The sequence below is a fragment of the Eurosta solidaginis genome, chromosome 1, assembly GCF_040869045.1.
Source record: "Eurosta solidaginis isolate ZX-2024a chromosome 1, ASM4086904v1, whole genome shotgun sequence".
Lineage (NCBI taxonomy): Eukaryota > Metazoa > Arthropoda > Insecta > Diptera > Tephritidae > Eurosta > Eurosta solidaginis.
Window position 1 is genome coordinate 3,697,209 of NC_090319.1, and position 22,428 is coordinate 3,719,636.

A 22,428-nucleotide genomic window follows, 5' to 3' on the forward strand; every position below is an offset into this window, starting at 1 on the left:
TACTCCCTTTTAAAATACTCATTAACACGTTTCTTTTGATACCCATATTGTACAAACAAATTCTAGGGTCACCCCTGGTCCACCTTTATGGCGATATCTCGAAAATGCGACCACCTATACAACAACCACCACTCCCTTTTAAAACCCTCATTAATACTTTTAATTTGAAACCCATATCGTACAAACAAAGTCTAGAGTCACCCCTGGTCCACCTTTATTACGATACCTCGAAAAGGCGTCCACCTATAGAACTAAGGTCCACTCACTTTTAAAATACTCATTAACTCCTTTTGTTTGATACCCATATTACATACCCACCTTTATGGCGATATCTCGAAACGGCGTCCACCTATGGAACTAAGGATTACTCCCTTTTAAAATACTCATTAACACGTTTCTTTTGATACCCATATTGTACAAACAAATTCTAGGGTCACCCCTGCTCCACCTTTATGGCGATATCTCGAAACGGCGTCCACCTATGGAACTAAGGATTACTCCCTTTTAAAATACTCATTAACACGTTTCTTTTGATACCCATATTGTACAAACAAATTCTAGGGTCACCCCTGGTCCACCTTTATGGCAATATCTCGAAAATGCGACCACCTATACAACAACCACCACTCCCTTTTAAAACCCTCATTAATACTTTTAATTTGAAACCCATATCGTACAAACAAAGTCTAGAGTCACCCCTGGTCCACCTTTATTGCGATACCTCGAAAAGGCGTCCACCTATAGAACTAAGGGCCACTCCCTTTTAAGATACTCATTAACTCCTTTTGTTTGATACCCATATTGCACGAACGAATTCTAGAGTCACCCCTGGCCCACCTTTATGGCGATATCTCGAAACGGCGCCCACCTATAGAACTAAGGCCCACTCCCTTTTAAAATACTCATAAACACCTTTCGTTTGATACCCATATTGTACAAACAAATTCTAGGGTCACCCCTGGTCCACCTTTATGGCGATATCTCGAAACGGCGTTCACCTATGGAACTAAGGCCCACTCCCTTTTAAAATACTCATTAACGCCTTTCGTTTGATACCCATATCGTACAAACACTGTTATGGATTCGCATTTTCGGTGGAAGCAGTAAGGAAGGCGGTCGGCATGATGTGGTGGTGCACAGTGGCTAGTCATTGTCGGCTGGGGCGGGTCCTTGCCAACCTTACTGTTCCTGCGCCATAAACACAAAAAAAATCCTATCATGCCTATCAAATCATTTAAAAGGGAGTGGGCATTGGTTCTAAAGTACGACGCCTTTTCGAGATATCGCCATAAAGGTGGACCAGGGTGACTCTAGAATTTGTACGATATGGGTATCAAATGAAAGGTGTTAACGAGTATTTTAAAAGAGAGTGGGCTTAGTTCTATAGGTGGACGCCTTTTCGAGATATCGCCATAAAGGTGGACCAGGGCTGACTCTATAATTTGTTTGTACGATATGGATATCAAACGAAGGGTGTTAATGAGTATTTTAAAAGGGAGTGGTAGTTCTATAGGTGGTCACCTTTTCGAGATATCGACATAAAAGTAGACCAGTGGTGACTGTATAACGTGTTTGTACGATATGGGTATCAAATTAAAGGTAATAATGAGGGTTTTAAAAGGGAGTAACCGTTAGTTGTATATGTGAAGGCGTTTTAGAGATATCGACCAAAATGTGGACCCCAGGGTGACCCAGAACATCATCTGTCGGGTACCGCTAATTTATTTATATATGTAATACCACGATACTGTTCCTGCCAAGATTCCAAGGGCTTTTGATTTCGCCCTGCAGAACTTTTTCATTTTCTTCTACTTAATATGGTAGGTGTTACACCCATTTTACAAAGTTTTTTCCAAAGATATGTTTTGCGTCAATAAACCAATCCAATTACCATGTTTCATCCCTTTTTTCATATTTGGTATAGACTTATGGCATTTTTTTAAGTTTCCTTAATTTTCGATATCGAAAAAGTGGGCGTGGTCATAGTCGGATTTCGGTCATTTTATATACCAAGATAAGGTGAGTTCAGGTAAGTACGTGAACTAAGTTTAGTAAAGATATATCGATTTTTGCTCAAGTTATAGTGTTAACGGCCGAGCGGAAGGACAGACGGTCGACTGTGTATAAAAACTGGGTGTGGCTTGAACCGATTTCGCCCATTTTCACAGAAAACAGTTATCGTTATAGTCTATGCCCCTACCAAATTTCACAAGGATTGGTAAATTTTGGTTCGACTTATGTAATTAAAAGTATTCTAGACAAATTAAATGAAAAAAGGCGGAGCCACGCCCATTTTGAAATTGTCTTTTTTTTGTATTTTGTTGCACCGTATCATTACTGGAGTTGAATGTTGACATAATTTTCTTATATTCTGTAAAGATATTAAATTTTTTGTTAAAATTTGACATTAAAAATTTTTTTTTTTAAAGTGGGCGTGTTCGTAATCCTATTGTGTTAATTTCTATTTAGCACATATATAGTAATAGGAGTAACGTTCCTGTCAAATTTCATCATGATATCTTCAATGACTGCCAAATTACATCATGATATCTTCAATTACTGCCAAATTACAGCGTGCAAAACTTTGAAATTACCTTCTTTTAAAAGTGGGCGGTGCCATGCCCATTGTCCAAAATTTTACTAATTTTCTATTCTGCGTCATAAGGTCAACCCACCTACCAAGTTTCATCGCTTTAGCCGTCTTTGGTAATGAATTATCGCACTTTTTCGGTTTTTCGAAATTATCGATATCGAAAAAGTGGGCGTGGTTATGGTCCGATTTCGTTCATTTTTAATAGCGATCTGAGATGGGCGCCCAGAAACCTACATACCAAATTTCATCAAGATACCTCAAAATTTACTCAATTTATCGTGTTTACGGACGGACGGACATGGCTAAATGAATTTCTTTTTTCGCCCAGATCATTTTGATATACAGAAGTCTATATCTATCTCGATTAGTTTATGCCGTTACGGATTACCGTTATGCGAACAAAATTAATATACTCTGTGAGCTCTGCTTCGAATCTTTCGTTCTTTTTCTGATGAACGAACAAGTTGTTCTTTTTGTTCATCTGTTCTTTTTTTTTCAAGCAAATTTGTTCACTGCTGCTTGCACCAGCGAAAAAAGCCAACAAGTATAGAGGAGGTGTGTATGCAGCAATGCTTTGTGTAGGTATATTTAAATGTGTTATGAATAAATAAGTTAATATATGTATATATGTATAATTAACTTCAAAAAAGTAACAAATTTCGGAAGATCCAGGAAATTGAAAGAGTAGAGACACAAATTGTAAATATGAACTTTTCAAGTTTAATAAATGTAATAATTAGTTTCTTACAAAAGATGTTTTTCATAAATAGTCCATAAATAATTGTTGTAGCAGTGCCACACACACATGACCACACAAATCTTTAGTGTAAGTGGCATCATCGACATTCGTGCTCACTGTGAATTTCAGCGTATGTGTGTATGAATTTACAATGTTCGCGAACGAGAAGAGAGAAAGAATAACTTTAGATAAAACGAACTAAAAGAACAAATGAACTAAAAGAACAAATAGAACCGAAATCGAAGATCTAGTTCACTTGTTCAGTTGAGAGACCCGGTCAATTGAACAAGTTCAGAACGAAACGACCCAACTCTACTCAGATCGTAAGTGCACATTCATACATACATAGTCCATTGTGCTTGTGTTTTGCTTTTGTGTTGATTGTACTCATAATCTTGCCTGTGTATTACGTTTAAAAGATGTGGGCACAAAATGTATACTCTAAGTTGAAAATGTTCTATTTACACAAAAGTTGTGGTTATATAACGTAGATTCCCTAAACATGGGAGTATGAAAGGAGATAAATGTTGCAATGATTTACTTTTCTAAATGGCAGCAAACGTGGCGTTAGAGGTAAGTAACACAGTACTGTGCTCTGATATTGTGCCAACACTCATATCGACTTTCGATAATCAGTTATAACACAATTGTGTCAACACAATATGTTAACACTGCAAAGTGTGCCTGTGCTACTGTGTTAACACTCAAAAAATAGTGTCATTACCCACCACTAGTCCGAACGCTACGATTTCTCAATGCAAATGTTGATTGCAGTGTTGCCAGAAAAAAGCTAAATTTAGGAAAAAAAGAAGCTAAAAAACGGCCAGAAATTTGTTTGGTTAATTCATTAAATTTTCTTTTATATTTTAGTTTACACATTTGTTAATAAAAACTTATAAACATAACTTAAACATAACTTCTTGTTTCAAAACATATCAGGCACATTTTCCTTAACTAGCACATGGAATTACTTTAAATGATTGCATATGTATGTGTATATACATAAAAAATATTACAAACTAATTATTTATCTAAAATATTCCCCGTCTGAAGAATCAGAAGAGCTTAAGTCTGCGTATAAAGTTTGGCTATTTACCATAAATATGAGATCATCGGTAATTTCAAAATCCTTACAACATTTAGATAAGCGTTTTAACGAGCATCTAATATTAAGCAGCGCATTGAGCTTTTTAATTTTTAGTTTGTTCCTTAATTTAGTTTTCAGAATTTTCATGCCACTAAAAATTCTTTCAAACTCCGCGTTACTGAGTGGTAATACTAAAAAACTAAATATGATTTCGACAAGTTCTAAAAAAGGAGGTTCGTTTAATGCATTTTTATGTTCTCGGACTTCCGACCAAAATTCCATGGTGGAGTGTACATTTTTCCATTGTATTGTTATAAGTTTTCGCCACTGCAGCTCTATTAATGCTATTTGACTTGAAGAATAACTATACTTCTCTTTTTCATAGTAAGAAAATACATCTGGCTTTGAAACCTTCAACGAATTTTCAGCAGAAAAAGAATTAATCTTTTGTAGAGAACTCATATTATTAGGTATTAGGTGTTCACAGGAACTATTGAAATTATTTTATTTTAGAAATTATTAAAAATACATTCGGAGTAAAAAAGGCTAGAAAAAAGTCACGAAGCTAAACCCAAAATTTCGAGGCTAAAGGCAAAAAAAGGCTAAATCTAGCCTCGAAAAGGCTAACCTGGCAACACTGGTTGATTGATGGCTTTTTATTTGATAGCCGCGGGGCAACCGTCAAATACCCAACACGCACCCATGCAAAAATTCAGTACAGATGACTTGATACGAAACATTTGTTTACGCTCTCAATTTGTTCGCTCTCACGAGGGATTTATCTCAAATTTGAGCTGGCAACAATTACAGATAAATCCCTCGCGCCAGCTGAAGCGGGTGCCAGAACAAAAAATGTGCCAGCTAAAATGAAAACGGGCCAAAAATTTCGGTAAAATTTAGTTTGACCTACAACTGTAGAATAGCGTTCAAAAATTATGGGAAAAAGAATATAAATACTTGTTTTAGTGTAAATATTATAAGTTCGAAGGCGGAGGGTAAATATTATTTCCCATTCAGAAGTTATCACTAAAAACAGGTTTTGTAAATATGAAGTCCCGTTGCAACCAGTCCATTTTGATCACAGAACCTGGAACGTCAGACATGTAGGATAAGCCCTATCCACTAAATAAAGTTAACTATTATGTCCTAGGTCCGATTTACTGAAATTTCAAAAGAATATATGGTTTTCACTTTGAGTTAAATCCGTTACAATATTTGACTAATTAATTTAATCAAAATGTAAATTTTACTTAGATTTGTTTATATTTGACTCTAGCTAGTCGTATTATTGTAAAATAAATTTAAAGAAATGAATATCTTACGGCTATCATTTTATTAAATGATTGAAACTATAATCGCCGAAATGTATGTCTAAAATCCCCATATTCACATCTATTCATTTTTGTTTGGAGTGGCATCATTGACAAATGTTATAAAAAATGTGCGTTTTGACAGCGCTCTCTCGAAACAAAGAGTTGCAAATCCATTCATCTATGATTCAGTCATCTCGTTGTTATTCACCGGAGCCCTTTTTTATGGTTCCGTCATGCTTAAGGCTCCATTACTGATACTTAGCATAGACTTGACTTGGCTTGCGAACTGTCACTTACAGTTCTGTTAAATTAACATTGCATGTTTCTGATTACTCAAGACTTTACTTGACTTGAAGTCTGTTGAATTTTGATTTCCTATGTAAGTTCTAAGTGACATTTACATTTTGAGATGCCATTTGTTTGTTTCCATTTCATTTTGTCATACAAATTGACATTTATTTAAAAATAAATTTCAACGCTGATTATGATGCCAGATTTTATGCGCCAAGTGGAGTATAATCGTGGCTAAGTTGCCAAGTTTACGCCAAGTCAAGTCAAGTTTATGCTAAGTATCAGTAATGGAGCCTTTATGCATATGTATGTATTTACATACATACATACATACACCTTTAGATATAAAGGGAATATTTTAAATTCTAAAATTTTGAAGCTAGTAGGTATGCTGTTCTATTCATTAGGGGGACTCATGTAACCGTATAAATGCCTTATAAAGTGTGTAAACGTATAAATTTATCTAGTGCGTAAACGAGCTGTCAAATTTTGTATGAAAAATCATTTACACAATTTGTATAAATTTACGCGCACATTTCATTGTGTAAACGCGATAAACTCGAACGCATTGTAAATTTTACCAAGTAGCGCAACTAACAGCTGATCGGTGAAAATTCGCACATTCACACGCACAGTTCACGACTCAGTTTCAAAACAAAACTTTAGATTATTTAATTCAAATTTTAAAGTGGGATAATCCTTACAAATTTATGTACACAGAATATATATGGCGTTTTTGTTGTTATTAAAACAATAGTTTTATTTATATTAAAGCTTTTATCATTTTTTTTTTAACTTTGAAAAATCTCCGAACACCATTCCTTCATTATATGACATTCGACTGCCTAGTCCACTGCCTTCCACTCTATTCGCAACATAACCTCTACTTAAGCTGCCAAACTATATAGTAAACAATGCTCGAACGAATGCAACCTTGCAGACATTACAGCAGGCATTTTCATCAGAAATCTCCAACATCAGCAAGTAAAGGCGTTTTAGTCATTGTTTACTATATAGTTTGGCAGCTTAAGTAGAGGTTATGTTGCGAATAGAGTGGAAGGCAGTGGAATAGGCAGTCGAATGTCATATAATGAAGGAATGGTGTCCGGAGTTTTTTCAAAGTTAAAAAAAAAATGATAAAAGATTTAATATATGTAAATAAAACTATTGTTTTAATAAAAACAAAAACGCCTTATATATTCTATATACATAAATTCGTAAGGATTATCTCACTTCAAAATTTGAGTTAAATAATCTAAAGTTTTTTTTTGAAACTGAGTCGAGAACTGTGCGTGTGAATGTGCGAATTTTCACCGATCAGCTGTTAGTTGCGCTACTTGGTAAAATTTACAATGGTTTTAGTTTTGATTTTTCACTTAATCTTGGTATTTTTTAATTTGTATAACAATCAAAAAAATTTTGTTTGGCAATAATACAGCTGATAAATAATCAAGTTTATCAAGAGTATTGCTAGGTGCGTTCATATAACCGCGTGTGTAAATGGATATAATTTTACACCTTATAAGTTTATATTCTTTCATGAGTCCCCCTATTGCCAAATAAGGTTGTAAAGGTTTACAATTTTATATTTTTCAAACAATTATCTAAATAATTACACAACTCATCAATAATAGCAAAATGCTTACAGGGGAAAAGCTTTTAAAAATTGAAAATTTCTTTCACCGAGTGTAGACGCAGTAAAACTTGCTGGTGTTTTTTCAATTCCTACATACATATGTATGTACATACATATGTATGTACGTATCTAAGCTAGCAACAACAATGTATTGGGTCTGCACGTTTTGTTTTCTATTTATGTACGTATTGTGAATTCATACCTTCCACAAGACTCAAATTGATGGCAATGAAATTGCATTAAATGACAATAAGCGAATGATATGGTAAACTAAAAACTATTTACTTACCATGTGTTGGTTTCTTCCATTTTCGTTAGAACCTTCGCTGTTTCAGTAAATTCAATAAAATAGATATAAAAAATATCACCACTATTGTCCACCCATTTAGAATCAACTTCTGCTAACCAACTTTAATTTCACTTAACTAACAGGCAAGTGGAAAAGCGTCGCTGGCCTGCCTATACTCTCAAATAGTGAATTCGACTCAAACTGTTTACATATTTCAAAACGATCTCAAATTTTACACGCATACATATATGTAAGTATTTACTAAATCGCCTAATCTGCATTATCATAACTGCCCTGCAGCGAAATAACAAACAAGTGGTAAAAAATACTAGTTCATAACTCATAACTCAAATTTTCTAAAAGAATTCGAACTAGGCCGAAAAGGTAGTTCTGTGTGCACCAGGGGTCGTAACAGTTATACGTTTTATTACTGAAATTGCCTTTTTGTAATATATATTTTAGTTAATTTTTACGTGATACGTCAGTTGTATAAGTTAAATGGGAATATAACATACTATTGCTAACAAATCTCTATTTACTTTAAACGAATTGCTCTTTTAAGTACCAAAAGTACCAGCGAGTTTGGGGATCAGAATATACCCGCGGTAGGTATGCCTGTCGTAAGAGGCGACTAAACTACCAGATTTAAGGGGCTGTGTAGCGCAACCTTTCAGGTTGCCAGCGCAATATATAGCTTCTCCAAACCCAATTGTCAACCTCACCTATCCGCGGCGAATCCTGTTTCACTAACAGACGAGGCTCTGGCGACCCCAAGCTCCTCATGGAACTTGGGGGTAGGGAGGGAGGGAATGGCCTGAAGGTTTAATGTGGCCACATAAATCGTTCTCGAGATGGTCGGGCTAGCACCTTAATGGTGCTATGGTACCGGAGCGTACCGGATTTGTATCCGGCAAAGGACCATCACATCGATAACACTCCCCAAAAGGAGTAACCTTATCGCTACAACAACAACAACAACATTGGAACAGGTACCTATTTTTAAGTCATAATAGATAAAAAAATAATAATTAATTCAGCGATAACGTTCAATTACTCGTTCGTGTATGTCATCATGCCGCATTCGAAACAAGTAATACGACACGATGTTTATAATCCGAGAAGCATGTTTTTACATGACGAGTTATACCATCCCTTAGCAGAGTTGTGTTCTTCCCCCAGCGGGTTAGGGGGTCAGAATATACCTGCGGTAGGTATGCCCGTCGTTGGGGAGGGAGGGGATGGCCTGAAGGTTTAATGTGGCCACATAAACCGTTCCCGAGATGGTCGGGCCAGCACCTTAATGGTGCTGTGGTACCGGAGCGTACCGGATCTGTATCCGGCAAAGGACCATCACATCGATAACACTCCCTAAAGCCTTCGGGGAGCAACCATATCGCTACAACAACAACAACAAAAGTTGTGTTCTGTGTTTGATTACTTCAAAAATATTGAACCCGAAGTGACATTTGGCGCGATTTCCAAAAGTTAAAGCAATTTTCAATAGCGTGATTACTTTTGGTCCAGCTGGTAATTTCGGTATATAAAAGCATATTTTACGGCTTATAAGGTCCTTAAGTGCATATTTTTTTACCATAAATTTAGATTTTAAAGACTTTTTATAAGCTCCTAAAATCAGTATTTGTTTTGCATATTTATTTATTTAGTTTAGTAACAAAATGTTTAATACACACTTATGGCTATATTACTGAAACCAGCTTATATTAAGCTATGGATAATTTATAATTATTGCAGATTAAGTAGTTTTTTAACTGAAGTTGAAAGGCATATTTTGAGTCCGAGAAATCAATATCCAAAACATTTAATGTGATTAGGTACATATGTCATAAAAAAGAAGAAAGTGCAAACAATTTAAAAGGGACGCAAATAATAAAGCACGTAAAAACGTACATATCCATAGTGATTAAGTTCACCAACTCTTATATTTATGGGTGATGGATATGGCAAAAAAACAGAGGGGGTCACTATTATTTCCTAGGCTAACGACTAATAATGAGTACAGATTCTGGCTCTTCCATAGACGAACAGTCCTCAGAAATCTTGTTTACAAGATGGTTCTTGCGAATGTAGGAAATATTGGACATCCACGTCGATGGCATTCGCTGCTAACTGTACGGAACAAAGCAATTATAACGTGTGTGAGTTTCGATAATGGCCTGAATTTTAATGATAATTCTGCCGCAGTTGTACCTATTGTTTAGAGAGGTAACAAAGTTCTCAAATCCCTTGCTAGCAGCACTTGGGAAAAAGACAAAGAAACGCTGATAGCTACTTCAAACCCAATTAGCCAGAAACTTGTGTGCTACGCGTCCCCGATTTCGTCGTCGATCTAAAGAGAAATAAAGTGTAGGAAGCTGCAGGCCTGTTAAAACACCGCGTTTAAAGCTGCCACGGGATATCTTCTTATGACGTCAGAACATCCACTACACCATAGGCGGGAACGCTCCTCATAAAGTAAAAAATAAATGCTGAACAATCAATTTCTGTTAAATGTTCAGAAGCGTAGTGATCCGGCAAATAAGAACTCAGCCGTTTAAACTAGAAGAGCACAAAAAGGCGATCAGCCTCATCCCCAAACAGTCAGCAAGGTCTTATGCCTATGTCCCTTTGGTGCAACCCTATCTTAACTGCAAGTTTCCTTGGACTCCCGTTAGAGAATATCTGTGACAATTTGTGATTGATGGCACCGATTTGATTGGGCGAAGCACTGTAGCAAGAAGACGAATGACAAAGAATATGATATAGTATATATAGTAAATGAAAGGGCTAAAAAACGTTACTGAACCTAGCCTGGGCAAGTATTTAGCGGGAAGCCTAGTTTAACCCATGCCTTTGACGAATATCGGTGCAGAGGAAATCATCTCCCGCAGCAGAGTATATTTGTTTATACTATAAAAAGCCTTTTACAAATTCAGCCTATGCACTCGTTGAGAACGCAAGTTCATTTCCTGTTAAACTATCACAAGTTTTTTATTTTCGCCAATATATTTTTGAAAGAATTTATTTTAAAATAATTATTTTGTTCCGCCATGAAAGTCAATTTACGAACCAAAATTTATGTGTTGATATTGCCTCTTGTAGCATTAAATTTTATCATCCCAGTTAGTGTCAAACGTTTAAGATGGCTGCTGGCGTCCAAGAGTGAACTTACATGTATTAACAAGTACGACCCTAATCAACATTTTTTGAAAATATTGATCAAAAATTATCATACCTAGGGGTATTGATTAAAAACGTTCAAATTTAAAAAAAATTTTATTCCAAAATTAATGTACCATTGTAAATTTGATTATTTTTGAAAAATCATTTATGATTCATATTTTTAAACACTCTGAATTCATATTTTCATCATAGTTGGTATTATTGGAATATTGTATTTTACTTGTTTTAGAATAACATTTGATAACTTTTTACAGTCATTTTCTGATCATATTTAAGAAGATATTTTAATCATGTTGTTGTTATTGTTGTTGTTGTAGTAGTGCTTCTCCCCATTCAATAGGTGTGTCCAAGGACGCAACAAGTTAAATGGGGTTACGCTGAAATGACAGCCCTTGGTCGGAAAAATTCCGAGTCGCACCGGTACATAGAACCGGCATACTAAATGATGGTTTGGAATCATTAACACGCTTTTATTAGCTTTGTCTGTATCTATCTAACGGAATCTTTGAGCTTAATTTTCACCGGTTTCTAGAAGTCTGATTAATTTGAAACTCTGCATACGTATCAAGGACCGATGACAATGCATTAATGTGATGGTGTGGTGACATAAGGTCTACGGCCATAAGGTCAATTGGTCTTATTACCACTTTGAATGGCCATAAGTTTGATTGAAACTTTGCACACATATCAAGAAGGGTCGATGACAATGCATTAATGTGATGGTGGGGTGACATAAGGTCAATTGGCCTTATTTGAATGGCCATAACATGCCAACCTAATAAAACCGCACTGCGTTTTTTTAGCGCACGCAAACAACCCGCGTTTTTTGCCCCAACCCAAATAACATGCGTTGCGACAATGTAAAGCATGTGTGCAAACGTCAAATCTAAATGTCACGCAGAACAAAAATTGGAAATCGAGTTAGGTTTCCACGCAGCAAATTCAATTTGGGTTGCTCTCATACAAGTTGTATGTGCATGAGACATTTTTGACAGAAAATGACTTGCGTGCGTTTATATTAGGTTGGCATGTTAGTGTGATTGAAACTTTGCACACGTATCAAGGGTAGATGACAATGCATTAATGTGATGGTGTGGTGACATGAGGTCAACGGCCATAAGGTCAATTGGCCTTATTACCACTTTGAATGGCCAAAAGTTTGATTGAAACTTTGCACACGTATCAAGGCTCGATGACAATGCAATAATGTGAGGGTGGGGTGACATAAGGTTAACGGACATAAGGTCAACTGAACTTATGACCACCCCAAATGGCCATAGATTTGAAACCTTGCACATAATGCGAAAAACGCATTCCTTTATTAATGATAGAAGTGGATGCATGGCACATCTACGAAAGAGCATACTGGAGCCCTTTTTAAACACGCTTTTATTAGCTTGGCCTGTATCTATCTATGTATGTAACGGAATCTTTGAGCTTAATTTTCACCGGTTTCTAGAAATCTAATTAATTTGAAACTTTGCATACGGATCAAGGACCGATGACAATACATTAATATGATGGTGTGGTCACATAAGGTCAACGGCCATAAGCTCAATTGGCCTTATTACCACTTTGAATAGCCATAAGTTTGATTGAAACTTTGCACACGTATCAAGGCTCGATGCCAATGCCTTAATGTGATGGTGTGGTGACATAAGGTCAACCGCCATAAGGTCAATTGGCCTTATTACCACTATGAATGGACACAAGTTTGATTGAAACTTTGCACGCCTATCAAGGCTCGATGGCAATGCATTAATGTGATGGTCTGGTGAAATAAGGTCAACGGCCATAAGGTCAATTGGCCTTATACCACTTTGAATGGCCATAATTTTGATTGAAACTGCGCACGTATCAAAGCTCGATGACAATGCAATAATGTGACGGTGGGGTGACATAAGGTTAACGGACATAAGGTCAAATGAACTTATGACCACCCCAAATGCCATAGATTTGAAACCTTGCACATAATGCGAAAAACGCATTCCTTTATTAACACGCTTTTATTAGCTTGGCCTGTATCTATGTAATGGAATCTTTGAGCTTAATTTTCACCGGTTTCTAGAAGTCTGATTAATTTGAAACTTTGCATACGTATCAAGGACCGATGACAATGCATTAACGTGATGGTGTGGTGACATAAGGTTAACGGACATAAGGTCAATGGAACTTATGACCACCCCAAATGGCCATAGATTTGAAACTTTGCACATAATGCGAAAAACGCATTCCTTTATTAACATGCTTTTATTAGCTTGGCCTGTATCTATGTAACGGAATCTTTGAGCTTAATTTTCACCGGTTTCTAGAAGTCTGATTAATTTGAAACTTTGCATACGTATCAAGGACCGATGACAATGCATTAACGTGATGGTGTGGTGACATAAGGTCAACGGCGATAAGGTCAATTGACCTTATTACCACTTTGAATGGCCATAAGTGTGATTGAAACTTTGCACACGTATCAAGGGTCGATGACAATGCATTAATGTGATGGTGTGGTGACATGAGGTCAACGGCCATAAGGTCATTTGGCCTTATTACCACTTTGAATGGACATAAGTTTGATTGAAGCTTTGCACACGTATCAAGGCTCGATGACAATGCAACAATGTGATGGTGGGGTGACATAAGGTTAACGGACATAAGGTCAATTGAACTCATGACCACCCCAAATGGCCATAGATTTGAAACCTTGTACATAATGCGAAAAACGTATTCCTTTATTAATGATAGAAGTGGATGCATGGCACATCTACGAAAGAGCATACTGTAACCCTTTTTTAACACGCTTTTATTAGCTTGGCCTGTATATATCTATGTATGTAACGGAATCTTTGAGCTTAATTTTCACCGGTTTCTAGAAATCTGGGGGCCTACTCTGTATTGCGATGCGAAAGAAAAAATACGCGAAATCGCAAAATCGGTACTCTGTATCTTGACATTCGCATGTATATTTTGACTTTCGCATTCACATTTTGCCCATTCGCAATTTTTCTCCCTTTTCGCATTGCCGGCACTCTGTAAAGCGAAAGCGAATGTCAAACAGCATTCATTTTCGCATTTTTCTTGCTACAAGTAATAGGCATTCGCATTGTTCAAATATGTAAGTATTAATTGATGATTTTATAAATTGATATCTTTATATTCATTTAAAAATATATAGGACAACTCAAAAAATAAAACAAACACAAAAGCAACAATTTGTAATCCTAGTGGACTTAAAATACATAAATAAATAACAATTAAATCGAAATCACTTTTTTATAAAGCATTTCTATTGGAAGTCATGTCATTTTTTATTTGTTCTCTGATGAAAGCGAAAATGACCATGAGCGTGACAAAATAAAAAATGCCATTGAGAACAATCTGGGAAATAACTATGAGGTTAAGATTCCCAAAAAAGTGAAACCAGCAGTCATGGTGACTGGTATAAATTTTAAATATAGCGACGAGGAACTGGTGCAAAGAATTAAACGACAAAACATTTGTTTAAGTGAAACGGACATCAAAATTGTTAAGCAATATGAAGTGAAAAAGAACGCGAAAAACTATTATAATGCTGTGATAGAAATGAATGTTGAAGCGTTCACAAATGTACTAGCTGGAGAGAGGCTTAATGTAGGTTGGGAACGTTGCCGAGTATATGATGCAGTGCAGGTATTGTGTTGTTTTAAATGCAAAGGCTTCAATCACAAAGCGGCTGACTGCAAGGAAAAGGAAGTATGCACAAAATGCTTGGGTGAGCATAAACATACACAATGCATAAAGGATGCAGTAAACAAGTGCATTAACTGCATACGAGCAAACAAGGAGCTGAATCTAGGACTTGACGAAAACCATGATACTCTGGATAGAACTTGTCCCGTATACCAACAAAAGCTAGATGCAAGGAAAAGGAAAGTTGTTTATTAGCAACCAAAGAAAATCCTAACAGCAGCGCAAAAGTCAAAATATTATTTAAATCGAGATAGCAATATATACAACTTAGAATGCATTTATCTTAATATTAGTAGTATCATAGCGAATAAAATCGAGCTGGAACGTCTTATTGAAATAAGAAGACCAAGTATTGTGTTATGTACGGAAACGTGTACAACAGAACATATCTTGGATTCTGAACTTAGTATTCCGACATACAAATGCATTCGTTGCGACTCTCAAAGTAGGCACTGGCGGTGTTGTCATGTATGTGAATGAAAATATACAATTTAGCATAGTTTGTAATAAAGCTATCAACATGAATGTGTGGTGCATTATTGTAAAAATAAACAAATGCGCGTTAAAATGGAAAATCGGTGTACTATATCACTCACCAAGTAGCAGTGACTCCACCTTTATTACTTATCTAAATGAAATCATCACTGAACATCTCAAGGAGGCGGATAATAATTTAATAATTGGTGATTTTAATATCAATGTAAATGTATCGTCAACATACTCAAACCAGCTAACAAGTTTATTTGCACAAATGGCAATGATACAAAGGATAAACTTCGACACAAGGATAACAGAGTACTCGTCTACAAGAATTGATTTGCTATTCAGTAACAATGATAAAGTTAAAGCAGTAAATATAGGTGAACATCGCATTTCTGACCATGAGACAATCCACTTCGAAGTGCCAACAACAAAGCTTTGTAAAATGAGAAGGTATGCTACTGTTACATGTTGGGAGTACTATAGTGCTGAAAATCTTTTAACTTTGCTACGAACATGCGATTTCAGCTTTATGTCAATTTCCGGAGTAGAAACTAAAACTAAAGCCCTAAACGAAGTTGTAACTGTGGCTATGCAAGCACTGACTTATATAAAGAGGACCCAAATACAGATAAGAAATAAGTGGTTGGACCGAGAATTAACAAACCTGCATAAAAGAAAAATAGAATCTTATAAAACTGCTCGAAATACTGGATTTTGGGACGAATATAACGTCATTAAGAAAATATATAAAAGAACCATAATTTATAAAAAAAAGAAATACATGGAAGATAGAGTAAATCATAACAATGGCGATATGAAACGTATGTGGAAGTGTCTAAAAGACCTCGTCGAGCTTAATGATGTTAAAAAACATATCACTAAAATTGTAATTAACGGTGAATGCCTGGAAAATGAATATGATATAGCTAATGCCCTAAATAACTTTTTTATACAAAGTATTGTGGAAATTAATGATAGCATCGAAGAAATTGTAAATGGGGATGAAATAAGCGCAAATCATAGTAATCCATTTGAAACATTTAAATTTACTGACATTGTAGTGGACGATATTATTATTATCACAAAATCACTTAAAAACAAATATGGCGGCGACAAGCTTTTATCGGAGGGTGTCGTTAAAGATGCCATGACATATACTGCTAATTTCTACAAAGACATAATTAACGAATCCTTAACCAGCGGTATTGTACCTAGTTACTGGAAAATTTCAACAATAATACCTGTTGAAAAAGTAAAAAATACAATGAAACCTGAGGAACTACGTCCAATTAACACGTTACCTACAGATGAAAAAATTATGGAGACAGTGGTGAAGGATCAACTTGTGGCATACTTAGAGAAGCACAATGTGATTATCCCAGAACAATCGGGATTCAGGAAGAGCCATTCTTGTGAAACAGCGTTGAATATGGTAATTGCAGATTGGAAAGAAGACATGGCGGACAAAAAATTTACGGTGTCTGTCTTCTTGGATTTAAAACGGGCTTTTGAAACTGTCGATAGATCTGAGCTATTGGACGTTATGTTTAAAATTGGTATAAGAGGAAAGGCGTTGGAATGGTTCCGGAGTTATTTGGGTGACAGAAAACAGAGAACGATAATTGGAAAGGAGGTTTCATCAGTGGTGGATGTTAACATTGGTTTACCACAAGGCTCGGTCTTGGCGCCAATATTGTTTACATTGTATATCAATGATATCAAAAGATGCTTAAAATACTGTAAAATACGTCTATTTGCGGATGATGCATTGCTTATCATAAGTGAAAAATATGCAGAATGTGCCATGCTGAAAGTACAAGAAGACCTGGACTCGCTATACAAATGGTTATGCCTTAGAAAACTGAAATTAAATGTCGAAAAAACTAAGTTCATGATATTTTGTAAAAACACCAATATCATAAGTAACAATAGTTTAAATAATATTACGCTGAAGGTAAAAAACATGGAAATCCAAAGAGTAGACAAAATTAAGTATTTAGGAGTTTTGATTGATTATAATCTAAATAAATATTGGTATATCGTTCAATTATTGAACCACACTTTATTTATTGTCCTACTATTCTGCTATTAAGTAATGATATATATATTAAGAAACTTCAAATACAGCAAAACAAGGCAATGCGATTTATTTTAAAATGTCCTCCAAGAACGCCAAAAATTGTAATGCTCAATAGATTAAACTGGCTTAGTATTAAACAGTCAGTTAGTTATTTCACATTGAAATTTATACACCAACTTAGGTTAGGAATGTTACCGAATTACCTGAGTAGTAAAATACATTATAACCATGAAATCCACAATTATGGAACAAGAAATTGCAATAATATAAGACTGCCTAGAATAAGAACTGAGTTCGCCAAAAGGTCTCTTGAATATTTAGGGTATAAACTGTATAATGAGTTACCTTCTGATTTGAAAGACTGTGAAAATATTAGTAAGTTCAAAGAAAAATTGTTTTTATATTGTACGTCACTAAATGTGACATGAGTATTTATGTTTAATTTCTTATTTTAACCTAAACTAGGTCTTAAAGACCGTTATAATAAATAAATAAATAAATAAAAATAAATACAACTAGCAATATTTCCCATTCTATGATTTTCCACGTTTTCTGTAACGTTCACTTCTTCCAGTTCAATTTCTGAACTGGGAGGATTTCTTCATTTAAATCAATCCTTTCTTCATTTAAATCGTTCCATAATGCTACAGAATCCTTTTTTTAATTTGTTCAACAAAAATTAATCGTTTGCCGAAATTGTAATCGCCTTGTTTCTTTTGTTCTCTTTCTTTGAGTTTGGTCAGTGATGCATACTCAAGCAAAAAATTTGCGAAAAATAAAAAAGCGACATTGTTAGCGATGCGATAGCGCTACAGAGTTCCAATTACCTTTCGTATCGCAATTTATTTTCGCATCGCAATACAGAGTAGGCCCCCTGATTAATTTGAAACTTTGCATACGGATCAAGGACCGATGACCATGCATTAATGTGATGGTGTGGTGACATAAGGTCAACGGCCATAAGGTCAATTGGCCTTATTACCACTTTTAATGGCCATAATTTTGATTGAAACTTTGCACGCGTATCAAAGCTCGATAACAATGCATGAATGTGATGGTGTGGTGACATAAGGTCAACCGCCATAAGGTCAATTGGCCTTTTTACCACTTTGAATGGCCACAAGTTTGACTGAAACTTTGCACACGTATCAAGGCTCGATGACAATGCATTAACGTGATGGTGTGGTGACATAAGGTCAACGGCCATAAGGTCAATTGGCCTTATTACCACTTTGAATGGCCATAAGTTTTATTGAAACTTTGCACACGTATCAAGGCTCGATGACAATGCAATAATGTGATGGTGGGGTGACATAAGGTTTACGGACATAAGTTTAATTGAACTTATGACCACCCCAAATGACCATAGATTTGAAACCTTGCACATAATGCGAAAACGCACTCCTTTATTAATGATAGAAGTGGATGCATGGCACATCTACGAAAGAGCATATGGAGCCCTTTTTTAACACGCTTTTATTAGCTTGGCATGTATCTATGTAACGGAATTTTTGAGCTTAATTTTCACCGGTTTCTAGAAGTCTGATTAATTTGAAACTTTGCATACGTATCAAGGACCGATGACAATGCATTAATGTGACGGTCTGGTGACATAAGGTCAATGGCCATAAAGTCCATTGGCCTTATTACCACTTTGAATGGCCATAAGTTTGATTGAAACTTTGCACACGTATCAAGGCTCTATGACAATACATTAGTGTGATGGTGTGGTGACATAAGGTCAACCGCCATAAGGTCAATTGGCCTTATTACCACTTTCTTGTTTCGGGATCCTGCCATCTTCGCTGCTCTCGTCTATAATGCCAATGATCTGCCGACCCTTGGCAATTTCGGCGAAAGACCGCGTCCAGCCTCCCTGCGTCTTGGCCCTTTTCGGTGCCTGGGGGTTGGATTCTTCCATGGACCGCTGGCGTTTCAAGGTTTCATCACTCTCGACTATAACTTTTAAAATTACTTGAACTAAAAAATTAAAAATAAATAATAGTTTAAAAAAAGTAAAAAAACACGCTTTTATAGCTAACCGAACTAAAAAATAGAAAATAAATTTCAATTAAAAAGAGTTTATATAACAGTAGTAGAAGGTCAAAAAATCATTTATAGCTAATCACCTCAAAATTAAATTATAATAAAATTTAAGTTATTAACGGAATAATTTAATTCACAGTAAAAAGCGTGGGGTGCTTGATATTGAATGTTACAATCATTCTATTGGCAACTATCTGAGAGGAAAGATATGAAATGTAGTCAAATGCACCCCACGCTTTTTAATCTGAATTAAATTATTCTGTTAATAACTTAAATTTTATTATAATTTCATTTTGAGGTGATTAGCTATAAATGATTTTTTGACCTTCTACTACTGTTATATAAACTCTTTTTAATTGAAAATTATTTTCTATTTTTTAGTTCGGTTAGCTATAAAAGCGTGTTTTTTTTAGTTTTTTTAAACTATTATTAATTTTTATACTCAGTTGAGCAGAGCTCACAGAGTATATTAGCTTTGATTGGATAGCGGTTGGTTGTACAGGTATAAAGGAATCGAGATAGATATAGACTTCTATATATCAAAATCATCAGTATCGAAAAAAAATTTGATTGAGCCATGTGCGTCCGTCCGTCCGTTAACACGATAACTTGAGTAAATTTTGAGGTATCTTGATGAAATTTGGTATGTAGGTTCCTGAGCACTCATCTCAGATTGCTATTTAAAATGAACAATATCGGACTATAACCACGCCCACTTTTTCGATATCGAAAATTTCGAAAAATCGAAAAAGTGCGATAATTCATTACCAAAGACGGATAAAGCGATGAAACTTGGTAGGTGAGTTGAACTTATGACGCAGAATAGAAAATTAGTAAAATTTTGGACAATGGGCGTGGCACCGCCGACTTTTAAAAGAAGGTAATTTAAAAGTTTTGCAAGCTGTAATTTGGCAGTGGTTGAAGATATCATAATGAAATTTGGCAGGAACGTTAGTACTATTACTATATGTATGCTTAATAAAAATTAGCAAAATCAGAGAACGACCACGCCCACTTTAAAAACAATTTTTTTTAAAGTCAAATTTTAACAAAAAATTTAATATCTTTACAGTATATAAGTACATTATGTCAACATTCAACTCCAGTAATGATATGATGCAACAAAATACAAAAATAAAAGAAAATTTCAAAATGGGCGTGGCTCCGCCCTTTTTCATTTCATTTGTCTAGGATACTTTTAATGCCATAAGTCGAACAAAAATTTACCAATCCTTGTGAAATTTGGTAGGGTCTTAGACTTTGAGACGATAACTGTTTTCTGTGAAGAAGGGCGAAATCGGTTGAAGCCACGCCCAGTTTTTAAACACAGTCGACCGTCTGTCCTTCCGCTCGGCCGTTAACACGATAACTTGAGCAAAATCGATATATCTTTACTAAACTCAGTTCACGTACTTATCTGAACTCACTTTGTATTGGTATAAAAAATGGCCGAAATCCGACTATGACCACGCCCACTTTTTCGATATCGAAAATTACGAAAAATGAAAAAAAACGCCATAATTCTATACCAAATACGAAAAAAGGGATGAAACATGGTAATTGGATTGGTTTATTGACGTAAAATATAACTTTAGAAAAAAAATTTGCAAAATGGGTGTGACACCTACCATATTAAGTAGAGGAAAAGGATAAATGTCTGCAGGGCGAAATCAAAATCCCTTGGAATCTTGGCAGGAATACTATTCGTGGAATTACATATATAAATAAATTAGCGGTACCCGACAGATGATGTTCTGGGTCACCCTGGTCCACATTTTGGTCTATATCTCGAAAACGCCTTCACATATACAACTACCACCACTACTTTTTAAAACCCTTTATTCCTTTAATTTGATACCCATATCGCACAAACACATTCTAGAGTCACCCCTGGTCCACCTATAGAACTAAGGCCCACTCCCTTTTAAAATACTCATTATCACCTTTCTTTTGATACACATATTGTACAAACGCATTCTAGAGTTAACCCTGCTCCACCTTTATAACGATATCTCGAAAAGGCGTCCACCTATAGAACTAAGGCCCACTCCCTTTTAAAATACTCACTAACACCTTTCATTTGATACCCATATCGTACAAACAAATTCCAGAGTCACCCCTGGTCCACCTTTATGGCGATATCTCGAAAAGACGTCCACCCATAGAACTAAGGCACACTCCCTTTTAAAATACTCATTAACACCTTTCGTTTGATACCCATATTGTACAAACGCATTCTAGAGTCACCCCTGGTCCACCTTTATGGCGATATCTCGAAAAGGCGTCACCCTTTACTACTAAGGCCCACTCCTTTTTAAAATACTCATTAACACCTTTAATTTGATACCCATATCGTACAAACAAATTCTAGAGTCACCTCTGGTCCACCTTTATGGAGATATCTCGAAAAGGCGTCCACCCATAGAACTATGGCCCACGCCCTTTTAAAATACTGATTAACACCTTTCATTTGATACCCATATCGTACAAACAAATTCTAGAGTCACCCCTGGTCCACCTTTATGGCGATATCTCGAAAAGGCGTCCACCTATAGAACTAAGGCCCACTCCCTTTTAAAATACTCATTATCACCTTTCTTTTGATACCCATACCGTACAAACACATTCTAGAGTCACTCCTGGTCCACCTTTATGGCGATATCTCGAAAAGGCGTCCACCTATAGAACTAAGGCCCACTCCCTTTTAAAACACTCATTAACACCTTTCATTTGATACCCATCTTGGACAAACACATTCTAGAGTCACCCCTGGTTTACTCCCTTTTAAAATACTGATTAACGCCTTTCATTTGATACCCATATCGTACAAACACATTCTGGAGTCACCCCTGGTCCACCTTTATGGCAACATCCCGAAATGGCGTACACCAATAGAACTATGGCTCGCTCCCTTTTAAAATACTCTTTAATACCTTCCATTTGATACCCATGTCATGCAAACACATTC

The 22,428-nt window shown here is 35.8% G+C and overlaps 2 protein-coding genes across 3 annotated transcripts in view; one reads left to right on the forward strand and one right to left on the reverse strand.

The window, feature by feature from the left end:
• The window catches only part of LOC137246441 (bifunctional methylenetetrahydrofolate dehydrogenase/cyclohydrolase, mitochondrial-like), a 95,166-nt gene extending 87,013 nt beyond the window's left edge, over nucleotides 1–8,153 (reverse strand). Inside the window, exon 1 of one of the 2 annotated variants that reach the window (XM_067777563.1) lies at nucleotides 7,949–8,149. In XM_067777563.1, coding sequence (XP_067633664.1) covers nucleotides 7,949–7,968 — 20 coding nt within the window. In that variant the 5' untranslated portion in view covers nucleotides 7,969–8,149. Of the gene's footprint in view, nucleotides 1–7,948 lie in introns of both variants that reach the window. The other variant, XM_067777548.1, reaches the window with a different exon arrangement.
• Nucleotides 7,988–22,428, forward strand: part of Fip1 (Factor interacting with poly(A) polymerase 1) — a 32,361-nt gene continuing 17,920 nt past the window's right edge. Inside the window, exon 1 of the mRNA XM_067777572.1 lies at nucleotides 7,988–8,198. The gene's annotated coding sequence lies outside the window, so the exon portion shown is untranslated. The remainder of the gene's footprint in view (nucleotides 8,199–22,428) is intronic.